Raw genomic sequence first — 18,253 nt, 5'->3', positions numbered from 1 at the left:
AGTACCTAATTGCTTGGTCACCCCTACGTGAAACACAAAAAACAATTCACCCACAAAAAGAGCAAAACAAATGAAAAACACCTCTTGCTGATTTAGACAGTCATGTTTGTTAACTGTAACAAGGTCAATATAAGAGGACAGAGATATTTTATATACTTCAGTTTTCACATATTTTATACAGTATAGAGCCATCTAAGAATGTAATAATAATAATAATAATAATAATAATAATAACACACAAATGAAGTTTGAATGTGATTAGAACAGTTTTTTATTTATTTGTAGTTGCAGTGCTGGTTGAGTTCAGATAGTTTTAGCAAACGGACAAAAACAAATGATAAACATGAAATGAGGTCCGACCCTTCCGTCCTCCGATATATGGAACAATTTATAACAGTATTTCAGGGCAATACCAGTATTTTTTTCATGTGTGTCTTTCTTGTGCGTTTTTATTATTCTACTTTGGACTTTCATTTCTTCAGGATTTTTCATAAAACCTATGGTGCTACGGTTCCTTTAGTAGGATAAATATGGAGACACACACAGTAATATCACCGGCTGCTCTAACCCCGACGTGTCACTTTTGTCAGGCTTTGTTCAGCCTGTAACAAGAAAAGATGTCATCTCTCCGCTTCCTTCTATCGAAACACTGTACAAAATGTGCATCTGTCACTGCGGACGAGACCGAATCAAACCATCAAAAACACTGGTACTGTCCTTGAAGACACAACATGTTAACATCATTAACCGTGACGTTAGAAAGCATGCCAGTGATCCTTATGGTCACTCCTCTTCTTTTTTTATTCCATTTCTCAGGCTTTAATCCTTTTCAGATGAAGGAGCAACAAAGAAAAAAGCACAACCCAGACGTCTTGAAAGGCAACGAACTGAATGAAATTGAAATCCTTTATGGTTAGGCCAGGTCTAAACTTTGACACTGTTACCTCTCGCTGAATGTTTCACTGCGTCATTTCAAGTGCATGTCTCCTCGTCCTGGAAATACGGATGTTCTAGGGCATTCGGGGCGGATATTCGTTTGAAAGGGTCGAAGGTCAGCATTTTCTATGGAAGAAAGAATAGCAGGATATAAGAGGTAATGTTTGACATTTTGAGAAATACTCTTATCCACTCTCCAGCTGAGAGTTGGATGATTTTAGCTTAGCATAAAGACTGGATACAGGAGGAAAGGACTACACTGGCTCTGTCCAAAGGTAACAAGTCTTACCTACCAGCCCCTCTCTAAAAGATCACCAATAAACATGTTATATCTCATCTGTTCAATCCACTCCAATCAAGAACAAAAAAAAGAGAGAAAAAAAAAAATTTACGTAGCATTTTGTGCCACATTATCTTTTGGTCAGCACCAGTTGCCAGGCAACCAGTGGAAAGTGCAGAAAGTCACTGATCCAAAAAAAGGAGCATTCTTCGGTCATTAGGATTTATTATTTTGTTTTTAATTTGGTTATATAAATACACTCTTGCCTTAAATAATGTTTCTTATTTTGCATTTGAGCCTACAGTATATTTCCCACATCATATAGAGAGGCAGAATAAAATAAACTGCCTTCTTGAAAAAGCCATTCTTATGCCACTGCTCCCAGAAAAGCAACATTTACTGTACATTTTCCTTTTAAGATCTGTTGCAACATTTACTGTACATTTTCCTTTTAAGATCTGTTGCAACATTTACTGTACATTTTACTTTTAAGATCTGTTGCTGAACTAAATACTAATCCATTAGATTTTTATCACCTGAGACTGCGACGCTGGTATGTGTGCCTGTCATCATGGTGAGCTGGGGAAGGATGCCGCAAGTAGGGCGATATAAAGTTGGGAAGGGGCCATTGTTTCACTGCTTTATGCCCCTGGCCCGATTTAGCATGACGGCTGGTTTGGTCCCATTGCAAGATGGTCTCTAATATGTCTAATTTCCAGTTTTACCAGCACTGTACATTATAATGCAGAAATAAAACACATTTTTCTTTAAACAGAACTGTGGTCTTTCCTGCTGTCTTCTCTAGTTTAACCAACTGGAAGAGTAATATTCGTCACAAGATTTGAAGTTTTTCTGACGGACTGGAAAAAGTGAATTCTGCTGGAGTCGGAGGTTACTGATCTGCTGCCGTCCTGATTTCAACTCTGTGTACAGCTTAAAGTGAATCAATCAGCATGCAGGATGTACTGACACATTTCATTTTTAATTCAATGGCGAAGTCTTACCAGCAGTAGTTGCGCCCCCTGCTCATTTATCTCTGGAGCAAAGTCAGTGATTGGGCGAGGTAAGAGAGGGGGGAAGTGTTTTCTTGAGAGCGTAACATCAGTCGGCCACTCATCCTCTGCTGGCAAGCCAATAACTCTGAAATGACATAATATTTAATGCAGCAGGTATAATATGAATGGTCTTGTCAGGTAAACGTGATGGAAACTATTTGTTACTCACTCAAAAATCTTCCCAAGTTGGTCCACTTCTGAATCTCCACAGAACAAAGGTCTAACAGACACAAAGTTAGTAGATGTCATTTCATTGTCTTTGCAAATAAAACCCTTTAGTCACAGATTTACAGAAAGAGGTTGTAGGAGTCTACTGTGTAATTTTGAAACATCTCACGCAAATCAACTTGTTCATGTTACTACGAAAGTATCATTACATCATAGCCATCATTTTATTGTACACAAGGCAATTCTTTAAACATTATTACAGTACTTTTGATCTGTATATGTTACTATACATTTTTATATTTTTATATATATATACTGTTTTGGATTTCTGTTTTTACAAATAAATGTTATCTGTATAATATTGTTGTTGTTAAAGATGTTGTTTGTATAGCTGGAGTTTGCAACTAAAACAATTTCCCCCTGGGATTATTAAATTATTTCTGATTCTGATATTTTGAGACAATGTTGACTGCTGTCTTCATGCAATGTTACTTTGTACCACTAGATGGAGCTAACGTGTGTGTATCTGTGCACTGGTTCTCAGCTGATTTGGGAGAGACTTTTGCAAACAAGATTAATGAGCAATAATAAATTTTAGACCCATTATGACTTTCGCTTGTTTGTGGACATATTTGAATGAGTTGAAGCAGGTAAAAGTCAGAGAAACATTTGCAGATGCCAGCTGCAAAACCCCAAGGAAGAAGAAGAAGAAGAAGGCGCATGCATGATGCTGATGACTTCAAGATGGAAAGTACGACTATAGTATGTGTCAGAGTAAATTATTTAGACTTGGTCAGAAGAGGGAGAGGCTGAAATAAACTGTGTGTATGTGCTGTAACATAATGAGCGTGGCAAAGCCCAGCTGTTTTTCACCACTTCACCTCCTGACAGTCCGAGGCTCCAGTTCAGAATTCCCCCGGAGCAAATAACCTTGTAGTTTGATCCATTTACAGATAAAACCTGACCGCTACGCAAACTCATCACAGCTGCTCTGACACACACAAACATATGGTGAGTTTCAGTTCAAATCTGGACACACATCACCAGGTAATCCACCTGCTATCCCCAATGAGAGAATGGGTCTAAAGAAGCTGTGAAATATCCTCATATGTGTACAAACCTTAGTTAGGTTCATGTACAGCTAATGTATTTTGTAGCTTCAAACTGAGCGAGCCTGAGGAGAAACTAGAACTCACTTTGTAAGGACAAACCTCCACTTTGCAAAGGTACCTTCAGGATATGTAATCGAATCTCGGATAATTTGTAACTTAATCAGATCACTAACAAAATCAAATGCACTGTTCCTTTCCTCAGGCCTCTCTTCTCATCAAATTACACCGAATTCATGTTACTTTTTTGAGAGACTATTTCAGACCAGGATTTCAAAAACAATATATATATATATATATATATATATATATATATATATTTATATATATATTACACAAACATGTATATTCTCTTTATATATACATGTTTGTATATGAACATTATTCTGCTGACTTACTTGCGTCTGAACATCTCTGCAAAGATGCAGCCAGTGCTCCAGATATCCACAGGTGTGGCGTAACTGGACTGCAGCAGAACCTCGGGGGGTCGGTACCACAGTGTCACCACCTGGGAGACACAAACAGTCCATCAACTGCACTTCAGCTTGTTAAAAAAGAAATACCTGTATTTTAGCTGTATTTTTCTCAACATCTTAAAAAGCTTTACATTTATTTTTAGACTTCCTACCCTCCTGGTGGCCAATTATTACCAGTTGCAACAGCAACGCTGGTATTATTTTCACGTTGTGAGAGCGGATGTGTGTGTGTGTGTTGTCCTGAGGACACTGTAGGGGTAACTACGGCAGCTTGGAGTATTTTGCGAGGTGTTTGTTTGTCTGTTTGTCTGTGGACCTATTTTGTTCATGCGATAGTGATAGTATGGCAACCGCAAGATAAAGTCACAAAACTTTACCGATGTGTATCGAGAAAAAAAATGAAGGCAGAGTTCAAAGACGGGTGTGGTCCGAGCAAGAAGGCCAGGTAGGAAGTAGGCCAAACAACTTTACGCCCCTGGTCAGATTTGGCATTGTGGGTCTAGTACTTAATTCATTTACTGCATGATTATTCAGTTACAAGCTGTACTTTGAGTTTGGTGGAAATTAGCTAATGTTAGCAGGCTAAACCCAGATGGTAAACCTGCTATATATTAGCATGCTAGCATTGTGAGAAAGTTAGCATGCTGATTTAGCTAGCAAGGCTTTAGACTCTTAGTTTTGTTAAAACTGTTCATTACACATGATTTCAAGAAATTTCAACTCAAGCCTTTAGACAAATTAGCTAGCATGGACTTTGCCAAAAGGCAAATGTTAAGTTAGTAGTGTCTTTTGGCAGCAGACTGTCACGTGTAAGACGTGATGAAGAATTTAAGCGCAACTTAGACAAAAAATATTTTACCGATTAGTTATCTCAACCAAATGTTGGAAACCAGGAGCTGCCTGAATGGTTAAAATCTACAAAATAAATAAAAAAGGTAGAAGCGACACAAAAAAACTATTGCTATTGTGTGGTCCAGCTGAGTTCTTACCACAGGAGTGAGGGCCATGTGGCAGCTGTAGATCCTGGCCAGTCCGAAATCAGCCAGTTTCACCTGGCCTTGGCTGGTGACCAGAATATTCTCTGGTTTCAGGTCCCGGTGCATCACGCGGTTAGAGTGAAGGAATGCAAGACCGCACAGCAACTGCCTCATCAAGTCCTGCAGAAACACACACATGAACATTTCAACTGGAACTAAATATTTCAACACAATATGCTTTAAAATAGGGTGAAAGACCCTAAATAATGAAAAGCACTCCATCCTGCCCATACTGTTTTTTCTTCTTCCAAACTATTTGACAGGTTATACATATTAACATTGATATTGATAATGTTTCAGTTCTCACTTTAATGCGGCCGGGAGATAATCCTGCAGCGGGGGCTCTCTCTAGGTATGTCTTGAGGTCTTGGTCCACATGTTCAAACACCAGAGTGACTTTAGTCTCCTGGTCTGACCTCTGGGTGGCGCATACGTCCATAAGCCTGTCATGCATAATAAAAACAGTGGCTTCTGTGAGGAGTTCACAGTGAATTGTAGCCAACACACAACACTTTGATAGTGGTCTTACCTGACCACGTTGGGGTGGTCAAACTGCTCCAGCCTTTTCAACAGAGCTACCTCTCTGACTGTGGAGACTGGGAGTCCATTTTGGTCAGTCTGGACGCGCACGCTCTTTAGAGCAACAAACTGCCCACTCTCTGTATCTCGTGCCTTATAAACCGTCCCGTAAGCGCCTCCTCCGATCTCTGCCACTGGCTCGTACTGGATACTGGTGCCGTGGGCCATGGCCAAACTGACTTAGAGACAAAGGTTGAAACAAAAAGATCAGATATAAAAACTATCAGTTCTATCAATTACAATAATGACATGATAAAAGGCAATCGCATATGTATGTACATGGATATGTATGTAAATAAAGACTTATTTTAACTTCTATGAGGCACAGCAAGCATCATTCAGTTTCTGACCTGACTTCACTGGATGAAGTCAGAGGACCACCAAAGTCATTACTATTCATCCTCCGGGGGGCATGAATTTATATACACAATTACATGACAATACAACAACAATAGTTGTTGAGACATTTAACTAAAAAACACAAATGTGAACTCATGGAGGAAAAGTCCGGGATCCCCAAAGTTTGCAGGATACATCATCTGGGATCCATGAACAACTCTTCAAAGGTTAATGGAAATTAGTTGAAATCAGATAGTTGTTGACTTTGGGGAACAACTGACCAACTGACAGATGTGGCTTAAAAAAATTAAATAAAAGCTAAAAACAAAAAATGACAAAGAACATCTGACTCTAGTAAACTAGAACTCTCTGCACTGGACAAAGAAAAGACTTATTTCATATTTTGTCTTTGAGAAGTTGGTGAATATAGAATAAAATACTGTAGGATGCATCAGTGTGAGGAGGAGGAGGAAGAAGAGGAGGAGGTGGAGGAAGAAGAGGAGGAGGAGGTGGAGGAGGAGGTGATGGAGAGCCTAGTAACAATCAGTCAGAGTTGTTCTCTATGTATGGAGCAAATACTGTACATAAAAATGGTCAACACGTCTACTTCCTCCCACTATGCAAAAGTGAAGCAAAAATACCCCGGATATGGGCGCCACCACGTTGTAATTTTGCAACCAGAATCTGCGCAGAAGGGATCGCGCAGTATCGATGTCCCACTTATACACCCATCTGACCATTTGCGAGTCAATCACTGTTGTCAATCATGATGTTTCACCCAGTTTTTATAGCATTAAATAACCAATTAAAACCAATCTTGCCCAAAAAAAGAAGACCTGAACAAACATCATTGTGATAAGAACTACCTAAAAGGACAGAAACCATCTTTGGGAAAAATATATTTGACTTGAGTTTTTAGTTAAAACTTATGACCTATGGCAGATTAAGGTGGTCGTGGGCCCCAAGGCTACTGTTTGTTTGCCCCCCCCCCCCCACACACACACACACACACATTATTAATCAGCTTTATCAGAAAAAAAACACTAGAACAGAAGACGAGAAAAATCCTGTTAATTTAGAAATTTTCTTCAGTAGACCTGGGTCCTGTTGTTCTTTCAGTCGTTTTCTTTTTCGTGCTCCTCTATCACATTTACTTTCTGATATGTTGCTGCTGTACTGTTTAGTCACAGTGAGTGACGTATCATTTGACAACAAAACTGACCTTATGAACCCGGCAACATTAGGGCAGCTGATTGGGTAAATGTGTCCCATATCTGTCAAATCAGCGACTTAATTTTTTTTATTTTTAATGTTTTTAAGTGCCTCAACAGGAGGCAAGGTTTTTTTTCCCAGTGTAGTAAATTAAAAAAAATAATAATCGCCTCTGATGACCCACACTGCAGCCAGCCACTTTATGGTAGGGGTGGGCAAAAATCTCCATTCATGTAAAAATCTGGGTTCCTCCCTTTTGTAAAAACTCTTTTTCCGTCTCACTGTGCGCAATTCTCGGTTTCTGTAGATCACTGTTGCGCGAAGCCACCAAAGAGTGTTATGACCCCTTTGAAGTTACCCGCTACAAGTCTCACTTAAGATTTCACAACCTCCAGGGAAAACGGAGCTGGACACGACTCATTCACTATGAACGTTTGCAAAATGAGAAACAAATATGCAAATGTATGACGGAAACACCATTAACGCCCACTGCGGTTAATAGAGCAGCCATTCACTTCTCCGTGGTCAAACCTGCCGGCCCTATATTTGCAGTGCGCCCGTATTCTGACATTTACGGTAAACGCATTGAAACGGCACAGAGGCGCTGACATGAAGGTAACACTTTACTCATTTTGTTTCACTCTGCGGAATAAAACTCTGACATGAAAGGAAACACTTTCATCTTACTCTGCGGTATAAAACTCTTACCTGTGGAGCGGGGACGAAGAATTAACTTAACACGAGCACACCACGTGAAATACAAGTCTTCAACTGTTTCAAAAATATTTTGGTTGTGTCCACGTCCGGTTGTCAGTTTTCAGAATAAAGTGTTACACATCCAGGCCCAGTACCAAATACATATGGAAATAAGATTAATTGTATAAAATTCACAGAACTTTTCACTGTGGAATTTCAGGATAAAAGGTCTTTCAAAATAGACTTTACACTAAAATAATATATTGTATAAAAACATACAAACAGGCAAAATACCACTTTTGCAGTATTACTTTTGTACAATTTTATTTTGAAAATGGCCAGGATTCTGAGAAATAAGGCAGCTATTAGCCTACATGTATACTTTTATCTATGTTAATAGCACTTTTATTTTTTGAAGTCACTGAGAATTGAGATATACTAAAAAATAGTGAAAGTTAAACATGAATTAATTACATTTGGTCATAGACTTGCCTTTGTGTGTTTACATTATAGCAATCATTTGGTGCCTTTGTCATAAAATTAAGTATAATCTTATGCTTTCATGCTATAATTAGGACTGGAGTAGATCCTGAAGCATGTACTAATTAAAAAATTGATTGTGAATCGAGAAAAGCTTTGAATCAAAGCCTGACACCAAGAATCTGAATCGAATCAAATCGCAAGACACCCAAAGATTCACACCCCGGCTTTATGGTATGGAGCAGTAAACCCAACCCCTCATCGAGCAGCAGATATGGACGCGGTGCAGTCATGTAAGTTTGTATAGACCATTTCACTGCCCTACAGTCTAAATGAGTTCCCGCTGCAGTTAATGACATCAACTGACAGGAAGTGAACGAGGACCCAGGCTGTTGCCTAGCAATGGAATTCCATTGAAACGGTCTTTAACAACAAACCAAGTTGTTGTAACATTACGCTCTACAAAAAGGAGGGTTAGGGGCTGTTTTTCCACTCTACTAATTCCACTTTTAAAACACTGCTGTTTGACCCAGTCTACCATTGTGTGGTGGGTAGAGCACTGCTGTGTACAGAAGAGGCAGCATCAAAGAGGCCTCTCTGCTTCTGTGCTTAATGTGCAACATTTTAAATCACAGAAATACCTGTGAAGATAAAATATCGGGATGGAAATGTGAGTGAGTTAAGTACCTAAACAAATCAAGGTACTTCATCGCATTGGTACAAAGAAGCGGTCCTGCATACAGACTTGCAACATTTCCCAACACAACCAGATATAATTACACTTCAGTTACCTCAGTATAAACTCTAAAAAGGTGGGCCACATCTCTAAACACAACATTATGACCTAACAGAGCAGACGCAAAAAAGCAACATTAGCATTCATTTGGAGTTGGGTCCATCTGGCAGATGCAAATCCAATATTTGAAAATGAATATTGTGAGTTTGTGAGTGCCTGATCCTGCTGAAAATGAAGTTGAGGGCTGTAAAAGCAAAACAAAAAGCTGAAAGATGCTAAAACGCTCTGTAGAGGTGAAGGGGAACTGCACTGTAGGGTACTCATTCACAGTCCTTTCGCATGTTGCTAATTTAAAAAAGATGGATTGATCCAGCTTTAAACATTATGTAGAGGCAATGAGGGTTTCACACACACTCATATTTCAACCATTCTGGCAGCAGGAGTCAAAGATGCTTGGAGCTAAGTGCACTGCATTATATGGCCTGTTGTGCTGGCCTCTGTTAGACTGAAGCCTCATAAGAGCTCTTCTGGTACTTTAGGTGCAAAGTGCTGAAATATGTGATATATATATTTTTAGACACATCCAAAGAGGAATTTATTAATGCTCTTCTACATCCACCAAATGATTTATAATCCGTGAGCTACAGAACAAAGTACCTGACCTCTTGAAAGAAGTTAAATGACTCACTGAATGGGACGGCATTTTAAAACAAATACACTTGACGCAGGACTTTTGGACGCCACTCTGACAGCACAGGAAGCACCTTCAACCACTTAACAAACCGAAGGGTTTTTCTGTCCCATCCCTTCTAACTTTCCTCTTCACCAACTCCACCCATCAGCACAGAAACATAGAGAGCATTATCCCACATTTTCCTTTCTTTTGTTCAGGCCTCCAGTGTGTCTCTTCAATATATACCCCTCCCCCAATTTAATTAATTTATTACCTACCATTTACCATTACCTAACAAAGTTAAGTTCTGCAATATGTGCCAGACATACACAGAAATCGAAAATGCCTTTCTCTCCGACCCGCGGTGCAATAAGTACAGGGGACAGACAAGAAAGACAAAGACGGGTATATAAGTAGCAAAAGTTAGGCAAAACCAAATGAAATAAAGAAATAAAGAATTTGGAAATGTGCATTATACAGGAAATAGTGTACGCAGCACTGATGAAAATGGAGGGTGCTCCTGAGTCTTTTTAAAGTGACCGGTGCTGTTCCTGATGGGGGTTGAGAGTCCAGAGTTCTTGGGGGCAGAGGGGAGGGAGAGAGGGGTGGGTGTTGAGCTTCCTGACAGCTCGGTGCTTGGGTAGTATTTCCTCAGAAAAGTTGTGGTTAACCTTTCTGACATTGCCCAGCGAGAACCGACGGCTGTACTTGTGTTCAGCCGTAGAAAAACACAAAGAAAAGTCAAAATTCAAAAAGTGAATTTTCATTAACAGAGGTATGTTCCATAAGTGTCGCGTCTTCACGTTTTTTTTAATATGATGTTATGAGAGTATCTTAAATTCAGGTTCATGTAAATATCTGCAGCCATCACGGTAACTTTGAGCCAACTAATACTGCAACTAATACTCGACTGACAGAAAATATTGATTTACTTTAAAGTCACTTTCCAGCTTATGACATGTAAGTCTTTGGCACTTTATTTTATTTATATATGATACTACAACTGAGTATATTTGGATTTTGAACTATTGCTTTGATAAAATAAGCTATTTGAATACATCAAATTGAGCATGGGTGAAATTGGCATTTTTTGCTACTTACTGACATCGACAAAACAACATTATAACATTATTCTCAACGTGAATAAAATACTAAATTGTCTCAGTGTCGTGCTGCATGAAACTGTATAAGCTCTGAGCACAGTGGATGTGTTACCGAGACAAACAAAGTGTGAAACAGATAAAGTGGGGCTGGAGCTAAAATAGTTTCTGCAGGGTAGAGTGAGAAAAGTACAGCAACAAAAGAGCAGGAACACGATCCACCAAAAGCCAAACACTTTAACAACATGGAATTCATTCTCGTCTGTTGTATACCTGTCTCTTCGCACTCCAAAAAATCTAACCCTCAAAATGGCTGTCAATTTGTTTTGTTGGCAACACGAGACAACATGTTTGGACTGGAACTTTGAATACACGATTTCTTCATGACCCCGGAGAAGAAAAGCAATACAGTAGCAAGGCTGTACACACTGTGTGCCTTTTGGGACACATAATTAGATGAATTACATTTACAGCCTTTTGAATCTATATTCAAATCTCACCAGAGCGGCGGTGAACTATTCTAATAACCATTTATAACAGTACATGTACATACAGGCTCATGGTAGTGCAACAATACAGGGTAAAATACATATACTGGTGGAAGGGAACCGACAAAGAGCTTAAACCTGTCACAGCCAAGGGTTTGACTATTTAGATATGCTGCCAAACCACATTTGTTGAAGTGGTCAGTATAAACTTTAGTGAATAAGAGGAAGAGACGTTGCATTGCATGTTGAACACACCACATTTCTTCCATTTCTGCACAGAAGCTTGAGTCAGAGTGTCTGCCGACAACAATCTGCTTGCATTCGTCATCAGTATTAATGTCAGAACTGTACTGAGAAATATAAGATAACAGACTTAATTCGGATTATAAAGAAACATGAAAATGACCACCTACAGGGAAACATTTTATTTCAGACTTTTCCGTAATGGCGCTTTTATAAAAACCTCCAATTCAGTTTGATTTACTGCTTAAAGATTTGTGGCTGCTTCTAAAATGTAACATAAATTCAAGTTTAAGTTAACTCTTCACAACAACCTCTATCCTTTGTGTACATATTGTAAAACTTAATGACTTAATGAAAAAGATTTATGAATAATAATAATTTTGGATCCAATTACCTCTACCATGGTGACTTGTTTGTCTGTCAGCACGATTTCAGAAAAACTACTGGTTTGATTTTTATGAAACTTCAACCAAATCACAGAACACATACAACAATTACTTTTCAATTGTGTTTCCATGTTAGAAAGAGCCTTTGGGCTGAATTCATGTGGCGTCTGATTACTTGGAAAAATTATTTCCAGTGGGAAAATTCCCACTGCATTAACATTGTTAGATCGGCACGCCTTGGCGGAGAACTGTGCCCTTCTAGATTATCATTTTTGGTTAATACACTTTTTGGTAGCATGTTACTATCAAAAATGCATCTAAATACGTTTTTGGGGGGAACAGCAAGTTCACTGTTTACCCTTATGTTATAGCTTGTGGCATACATTTTGGTAAGAACTCTTGTTTTTAGCCAAATTTGTGAAATCCAATGTTTTTTGCTCTGTGTTGTCATTTTTTTTTTTTCATAAATCTCTTAAACAACTTCAAACCTGCTCAAAACTACCAAACATTCAATCCTTTTCAGGATTTTAACCCTTTGAATGACAGTTTTATTATTCATGTTTTAGTGATCTATCACAGAAAAAAACAAAATATGAAATATTTTTGATATAATAAATAGAAGGAAGTGTTTAGAGTCTTGGATTTATCAAAGAACCTTTTTTTTGATTGCATTAGTATGTTTTATGCATTTCAAGATACTGACTCTGAACACCTTCAAGGCTCATTGATAGAATAAATCCATGCATTCTGTAATGTCAGCATTTCATCTGGAAGAAAGTAGTGTAGTAGTATTTGACATTTTTACTGTATTCCACCAGATCAACCATTTTTAGGCTGATGCATGAAAACCTTGAATTTTTGACAGTTATATTATGGAGCCTGGTGACTACCGGGGGCCCAAGTGTGTGTGTGTGTGTGTGTGTGTGTGTGTGTGTGTGTGTGTGTGTGTGTGTGTGTGTGTGTGTGTGTGTGTGTGTGTGTGTGTGTGTGTGTGTGTGTGTGTGTGTGTGTGTGTGTGTGTGTGTGTGTGTGTGTGTGTGTGTGTGTGTGTGTATGTGTCATGTGTCTTTTGAAGGTGCTGGCCTCCTGCCTTTGCTGCTTTCCTAGACAAAAACAACGGTTAGTGTGTTTGTGCACCTGGCAGTCAAAGGTCAACATCTTGTCTGAGTGGTCTTAGCAGAGGAGGAGAAACACCTGGAGCAAAGAGGAGGAGCCAAATGGGAGAGGCATTTTAGTATGGAATAGGCTTTAGAAATGGTCATGCAAGATGAAATGCTGACCATACAGAATTCATGGATTTATTCTGTAACAGAGAGATTTTAAAAAATGTGGTTATAAAGGAAGTCAATGAGCCACGAAGGTCTGCAGTCAATATCTTGAACCACATAAAAACCACTCAAGTAATCAAATCCAAGACTCTAATCACCAGCAGTTTCATTTCCCTACCATTTATGATATGATAAATATTTCATATTTTGTGTTTTTTTGTGATAAATCACTAAAACTTGAAATAATAAAACTGTCATTTAATGGGTTAAAATCCTGAAAATGATTGAATGTTTAGTAGTTTTGAGCAGGTCTGAAGTTGTTTAAGAGAGTTATGAAAAAAATTCTTAAAAAATATTCATATGTGATTATTTTAGTTTTTTGTGTGTGGAAGTTTTCTGCCACGAAGATCCCTAGTGTAAGTAATTTTGAGGGGAAGCATGAGGGTTAAGAAAGTGATCATAATAACATATTGATCAGATATTATAAACTCACAGATGGCCCCAGATGTTGGATGCCTCATGAAAGGTTTTGCAACTTTCCACTGAAGGCAGATGGTTTGGCAACTGCTGTGTGAGGCAGCAAAGCCACAAAGGGCCACAAATACTTGAGGAGGAAGAGAGGGAGAGGGCTGGACCGTCAAATGTCAAACTGCAGACAGCTACTAAAGTTTTCAATAGAGTTAGACCAACACTGGATTTTTCTGCAGGTTTTATTTGTTTACTTAAAACTGTAATCCGTAAGAATTGAGATACATTGTTTCTAGCAGCTGGCCAACCTCTGGGACTTCATATCCCAGAGTTTCGTTGGAAACAGAACAGTGTCGACTGTGTGACGTCAGTAGATTGGCAGCGCTCACCTGCGCGATGCAGCGTGATGCCTTCACATGCTCCATATGGCTGTTGATCCTCCATTGTGAGTCACAGAGCTCCAGAAGTAGGAGCACTGTGGCCCCCAACTGAAAATTTCAGGGGTGCGCACTGTAACTCAACATGCTAACCAAATATTCACATTTCTACTAATTTTCACGGTATTGCTAATCAATACTTTGACAACAGATGATGCAATTACAATGTGCTGTTTCAAATTCAGTGCCACATTTTTATTGTGCACCTTTAAAAAAATGTACCATACCTTAAGAGTTAGGGGTGTGACAAGACCCTCAGCTCACAAGAAAAGACGATACACAATAGTCCACGAGAACGAGACGAGACTTTACACTATTTTAAAATTTCAGTAGTGGGGGGGGGGTTAGCAGAGAGCTGTGGTGGTGCTGCAGGTGTCTTTGTATAGTACTTGGGTTAGCCGTGGTGTAGCCTACGGTAGTCATGGAGGTAGAGTATAACCCCCCCAATGTTAAAGAAGCTGCCCGGCTCACATGTTTTGTGTTTGTGTTACTGTGCTGACAGCACTATCTTCTTAAAGTGCTTACTTATTGTCCCTGTCTTATATGTCACTCTGTTTAGCCAGTTACATATTGAGACATTCAGTTGCACACTCTCACATTTGGTCGCAGTCTGGAGCCCTGAGTCAGCAGTAATGAAATGATCCTGCACTGGTCAGACACATAAGAGTGAACCTGACTCTGAATTCAGACTTGAACATTCCCTTTCATTGCACTTTTACTGCGCAGAAGTTCGACATTCCCGATTTCCGAGTACAAGTGAACAAAGCATAACCGACAGTGCTGACTGACGTAAACAGTGTCACTAACTGTGCAGCACATTTGCATTCAGCAAGGGAAAGTCGCCACAGACACTCAGATCATATTTCTCTGCAAAGCAGCAAATACAAGCGCAATTAGTGGGTCATATCATCAATAACCATCGTTTTAACTCACCTTTGATGGATAGAAACTTAACGACGATGAACTAGATGAAAATCTTACGGACTACAACTTTAAGTAAAAAGTAGCAATAACACAATGTAGAAATACTCTGTTACAAGTAGCCTAAAACGGTGCTTATAGTTGTATATACCTATGTTTAACCACAATGTCTGTTGCTTTCTGTCACATTTAGTTAATGGTTTGATTTATTTTATGTTAGCTTTATTTTTATTTGATTTATGTTTTTATGCTTATTGTCACTCTGATCCTTTCCCATCTTTGTATTGAAACTGTTGCACAATAATTTCCCTTGGGATAAATAAAGCTTCTTGAATCTTGAATTGAAAAGTCCTACATTCAATTTTACAGTTGAAGTAAAAAAGTATTGGCAATTGAGCTGCAACAATTAGTCAACTTATCAATAAGTCTATGAACAGAAACCATTATAAGTCGATTCATTGTTATAATGGTGGAAAATGCTGTTTCCACCCTCTCAACTATAAAGATATCCTGCTTTTTTCTGTTTTTAATATTACACTGAATCTTTGGGACGCACATTTTATATTATTGATGAATTAATGCACAAGTGTCGCTTTAATGTTGAAGCTGGTAAAGATGGTGCTAATTTTACACAAGTTCATATATTTGATCTGCTGGTAGCCTGTCAATACCCCCTGGGATCAATGAAGCTTTATCTTTATTTTTTGTTATTATTCGTAATATGCAAACTAAAGTTATCACATGAATATTGTATGGAGCCCCCCTGGTGACACTGGATTAAATAAAAAATAATGCATGGCCACCAGATAGTTAATGCGTCTGAAATGAGTTAATTTTAATATAATATAGGAATGAATTACAATGACATACTTTAGTCACTTGCAGTTATGGAGTAATTCTTAGCCAGAGGCACTTAATTCAGCTGCTCAAAATGCATGGACTTAAATGCAAGGAATATGCTGATGTCGGAGAAGTCATAGATTTCCTCATTCAGCTGCTGGAAGGACCTGGGAGACAATGGCCCACAGTGGCCACCCCAGATCTGAGAGGTTGTTGGTGAAGTTCCTCAATACAAGGCCGGGACAAACTTTGCTCACGCAATGATCACATCCAGTTTGTAATTTCCAACTGCTACAGTAATGGCATGTGGCTGTAAGAACTGATCTCTGGTCAGCAAATGTGTCGAAAACGGCATATATGCACACGCCACCGCTGGTGCCATTCTCGAACCTGTCAACGATTGATGGAAAAAAAGTCCACATGTTATTATCAGTTATATGTGAGAACTCTGGCTTTATTAATTATTTCGTGTTCCCTGTGAGAACAGAGACCTTTCTCACAGAGTGCGTTGCGGAGTCAGCAGGAGAGTTTGCGATTGCTATGGGAAAAGCCGAGATAATTCACTTTGTTTTCTAAACATATCACCATGACAACCATAACTGTTCAACTGCATGGTAAAATAACTTGGCTCTGGGAACTTCCCTCAGTGCATGTTGAGACACTGGTGTTAAGTGTACTATGCTCTCTTCTTGTACAAGAATACATTTTTGTTTTTCTTTGAACTTGATTCTGGTTCCGAACTGGTCACAAGTTTTTCTAACAACGACATCCTAAGGCAGACTATAGCTACAGCCTTTAATCGTGAATAATAAACAGCATCACTGACAGCTCCATATGGATAACCATCCCACCACTGAAGGTGAATTATCTTGTGGGCATTCTTGTTTTTAATCCAATGTCACCAGGGGGGCTCCGTAATATAGTGGTGTAAAAAGTTAAAATATTTGCCTCTGAAATGTAGAGGATGTATGAAGTGGCAGTAAATGGAAATACTCAAGTAAAGTACAAAGAACAACTAGAATTCGGTCAATTGTGACCTAGATATGTACTGAGCCATGTTTTTTGCCGTTAAAAAAATAAACTTGTGAGTGCTCCCGTGGATGGATACAACAGCTGCTCTGAACTACCTCTAACTTATCCTGTTGTCTCGTTCATAACATCTGGCTCAAACCCGGCAGCGTCGCCCCATCTTTGACAAAAACAAGACAAAACAACAGCTTGATTTAACACAATTTCACTTAATCACAGCCTGTTCAAAGTCCTTCACTGTGTCATTATGAGTGATCAGGCTTGGAGGTCTTCTATGTCAACCCCCCTCTGGTCCGAGAGGAAGTGGTACATGACTTGTCACCCTAAATAACTCATTTCCTCCTCACTGACAGAACAGCAGATTTTACACCTGGACGTTGCACTGGTGTCTCAAAACACCCGAGACCTAGCAGCTCGTATCAGCCAACGGGAGAGCCTGTCAGTATTGATCATCAGCTGTAACTTCTCTCCCACATGTTCATTCATTATAAACCACACTAGCGGACATTGAAGGCCAGTGGGTGGAGGCAGCAACAGGCCAGTGCACACGGAAAGCCCTCTGTCCCGACACGTGGTGCTCCTCCATTAGCGCCCCTTTGTTAATTAAAATGGCATACAATAGAAAATAAATAAATAAAAAGTGAAGCAACAACAAGGCCACACGGACTTCCCCTCCCTCCTCACCTATACGTTCACTGACGTGGCGGAGGAAGACAGTAAAAAAAGTGCAGACACATCACCAGCAGCAGCAACTTCCATTTCCACATCTGTGCCTCATTACATAAAACTGCCAAAGTGACACACACGTGAACCACAGCCATGTGAACGACATTTACTTTACTTACCTCGCCTGTGCGACTAATTCGGCAGATGAGCTTTTACTTTAGCTTTATGAGGAGGACATGCTCACTAGTCTGCCACGTAGAAGTCCTCCAGAAGCGGGTCAGGGCGGCAGGTCGGGTCCAGGCGGAGGTTCGCAGCTCCAGCGGCGGATCTTGAAGTGCAGAAGCCCAATCAACAGGTTACGATTTCGGCCTCCACTGTGTTTTTTTTTTTTCTTCCAGCCTTGCTGCACTCTTTTGGGGTTGTCGCTTCCTGTTGCTTCTGGCCACTCTTGAAGGAGGCGGAGCTAAAAATAAAGAAATAAATCTTCACAGCATAATCATGCATGTAAGAGGTTATAATACTATTAAACTATATACTATAGTATTATAACCTCTTTGTATACAGTGTGGATATATTGGGGAATATATACAAAACAATACACATCCAATCTTCATCCTGCAAAAAACAGCTA

The 18,253-nt window shown here is 39.3% G+C and overlaps 1 protein-coding gene across 3 annotated transcripts; it reads right to left on the bottom strand.

Moving 5' to 3' along the window:
- Window positions 1-293: 293 nt before the first annotated feature.
- cdk4 (cyclin dependent kinase 4) lies at window positions 294-18,001 on the bottom strand. 3 transcript variants are annotated; one of them, XM_083939313.1, is made up of 8 exons: window positions 17,802-18,001; window positions 5,591-5,819; window positions 5,369-5,504; window positions 5,014-5,181; window positions 3,947-4,056; window positions 2,441-2,491; window positions 2,221-2,356; window positions 294-1,062 (listed from the first exon to the last, which is right to left on the bottom strand). In XM_083939313.1, exons 2-8 carry the CDS (start codon window positions 5,806-5,808, stop codon window positions 973-975), a joined length of 909 nt encoding a protein of 302 aa, XP_083795439.1. In that variant the 5' UTR covers window positions 5,809-5,819; window positions 17,802-18,001; the 3' UTR covers window positions 294-972. The 3 variants fall into 3 exon arrangements, with proteins under 3 accessions (XP_083795439.1, XP_083795440.1, XP_083795441.1); XM_083939314.1 differs by having other exon boundaries at window positions 5,591-5,815; XM_083939315.1 differs by having other exon boundaries at window positions 5,591-5,815; window positions 17,867-17,988.
- Between the last annotated feature and the right edge of the window lie 252 nt (window positions 18,002-18,253).

This window comes from Echiichthys vipera, assembly GCF_963691815.1.
Source record: "Echiichthys vipera genome assembly, chromosome: X".
Classification (NCBI taxonomy): Eukaryota; Metazoa; Chordata; class Actinopteri; order Perciformes; family Trachinidae; genus Echiichthys; species Echiichthys vipera.
This window is presented reverse-complemented; position numbering and strand designations above follow the sequence as displayed.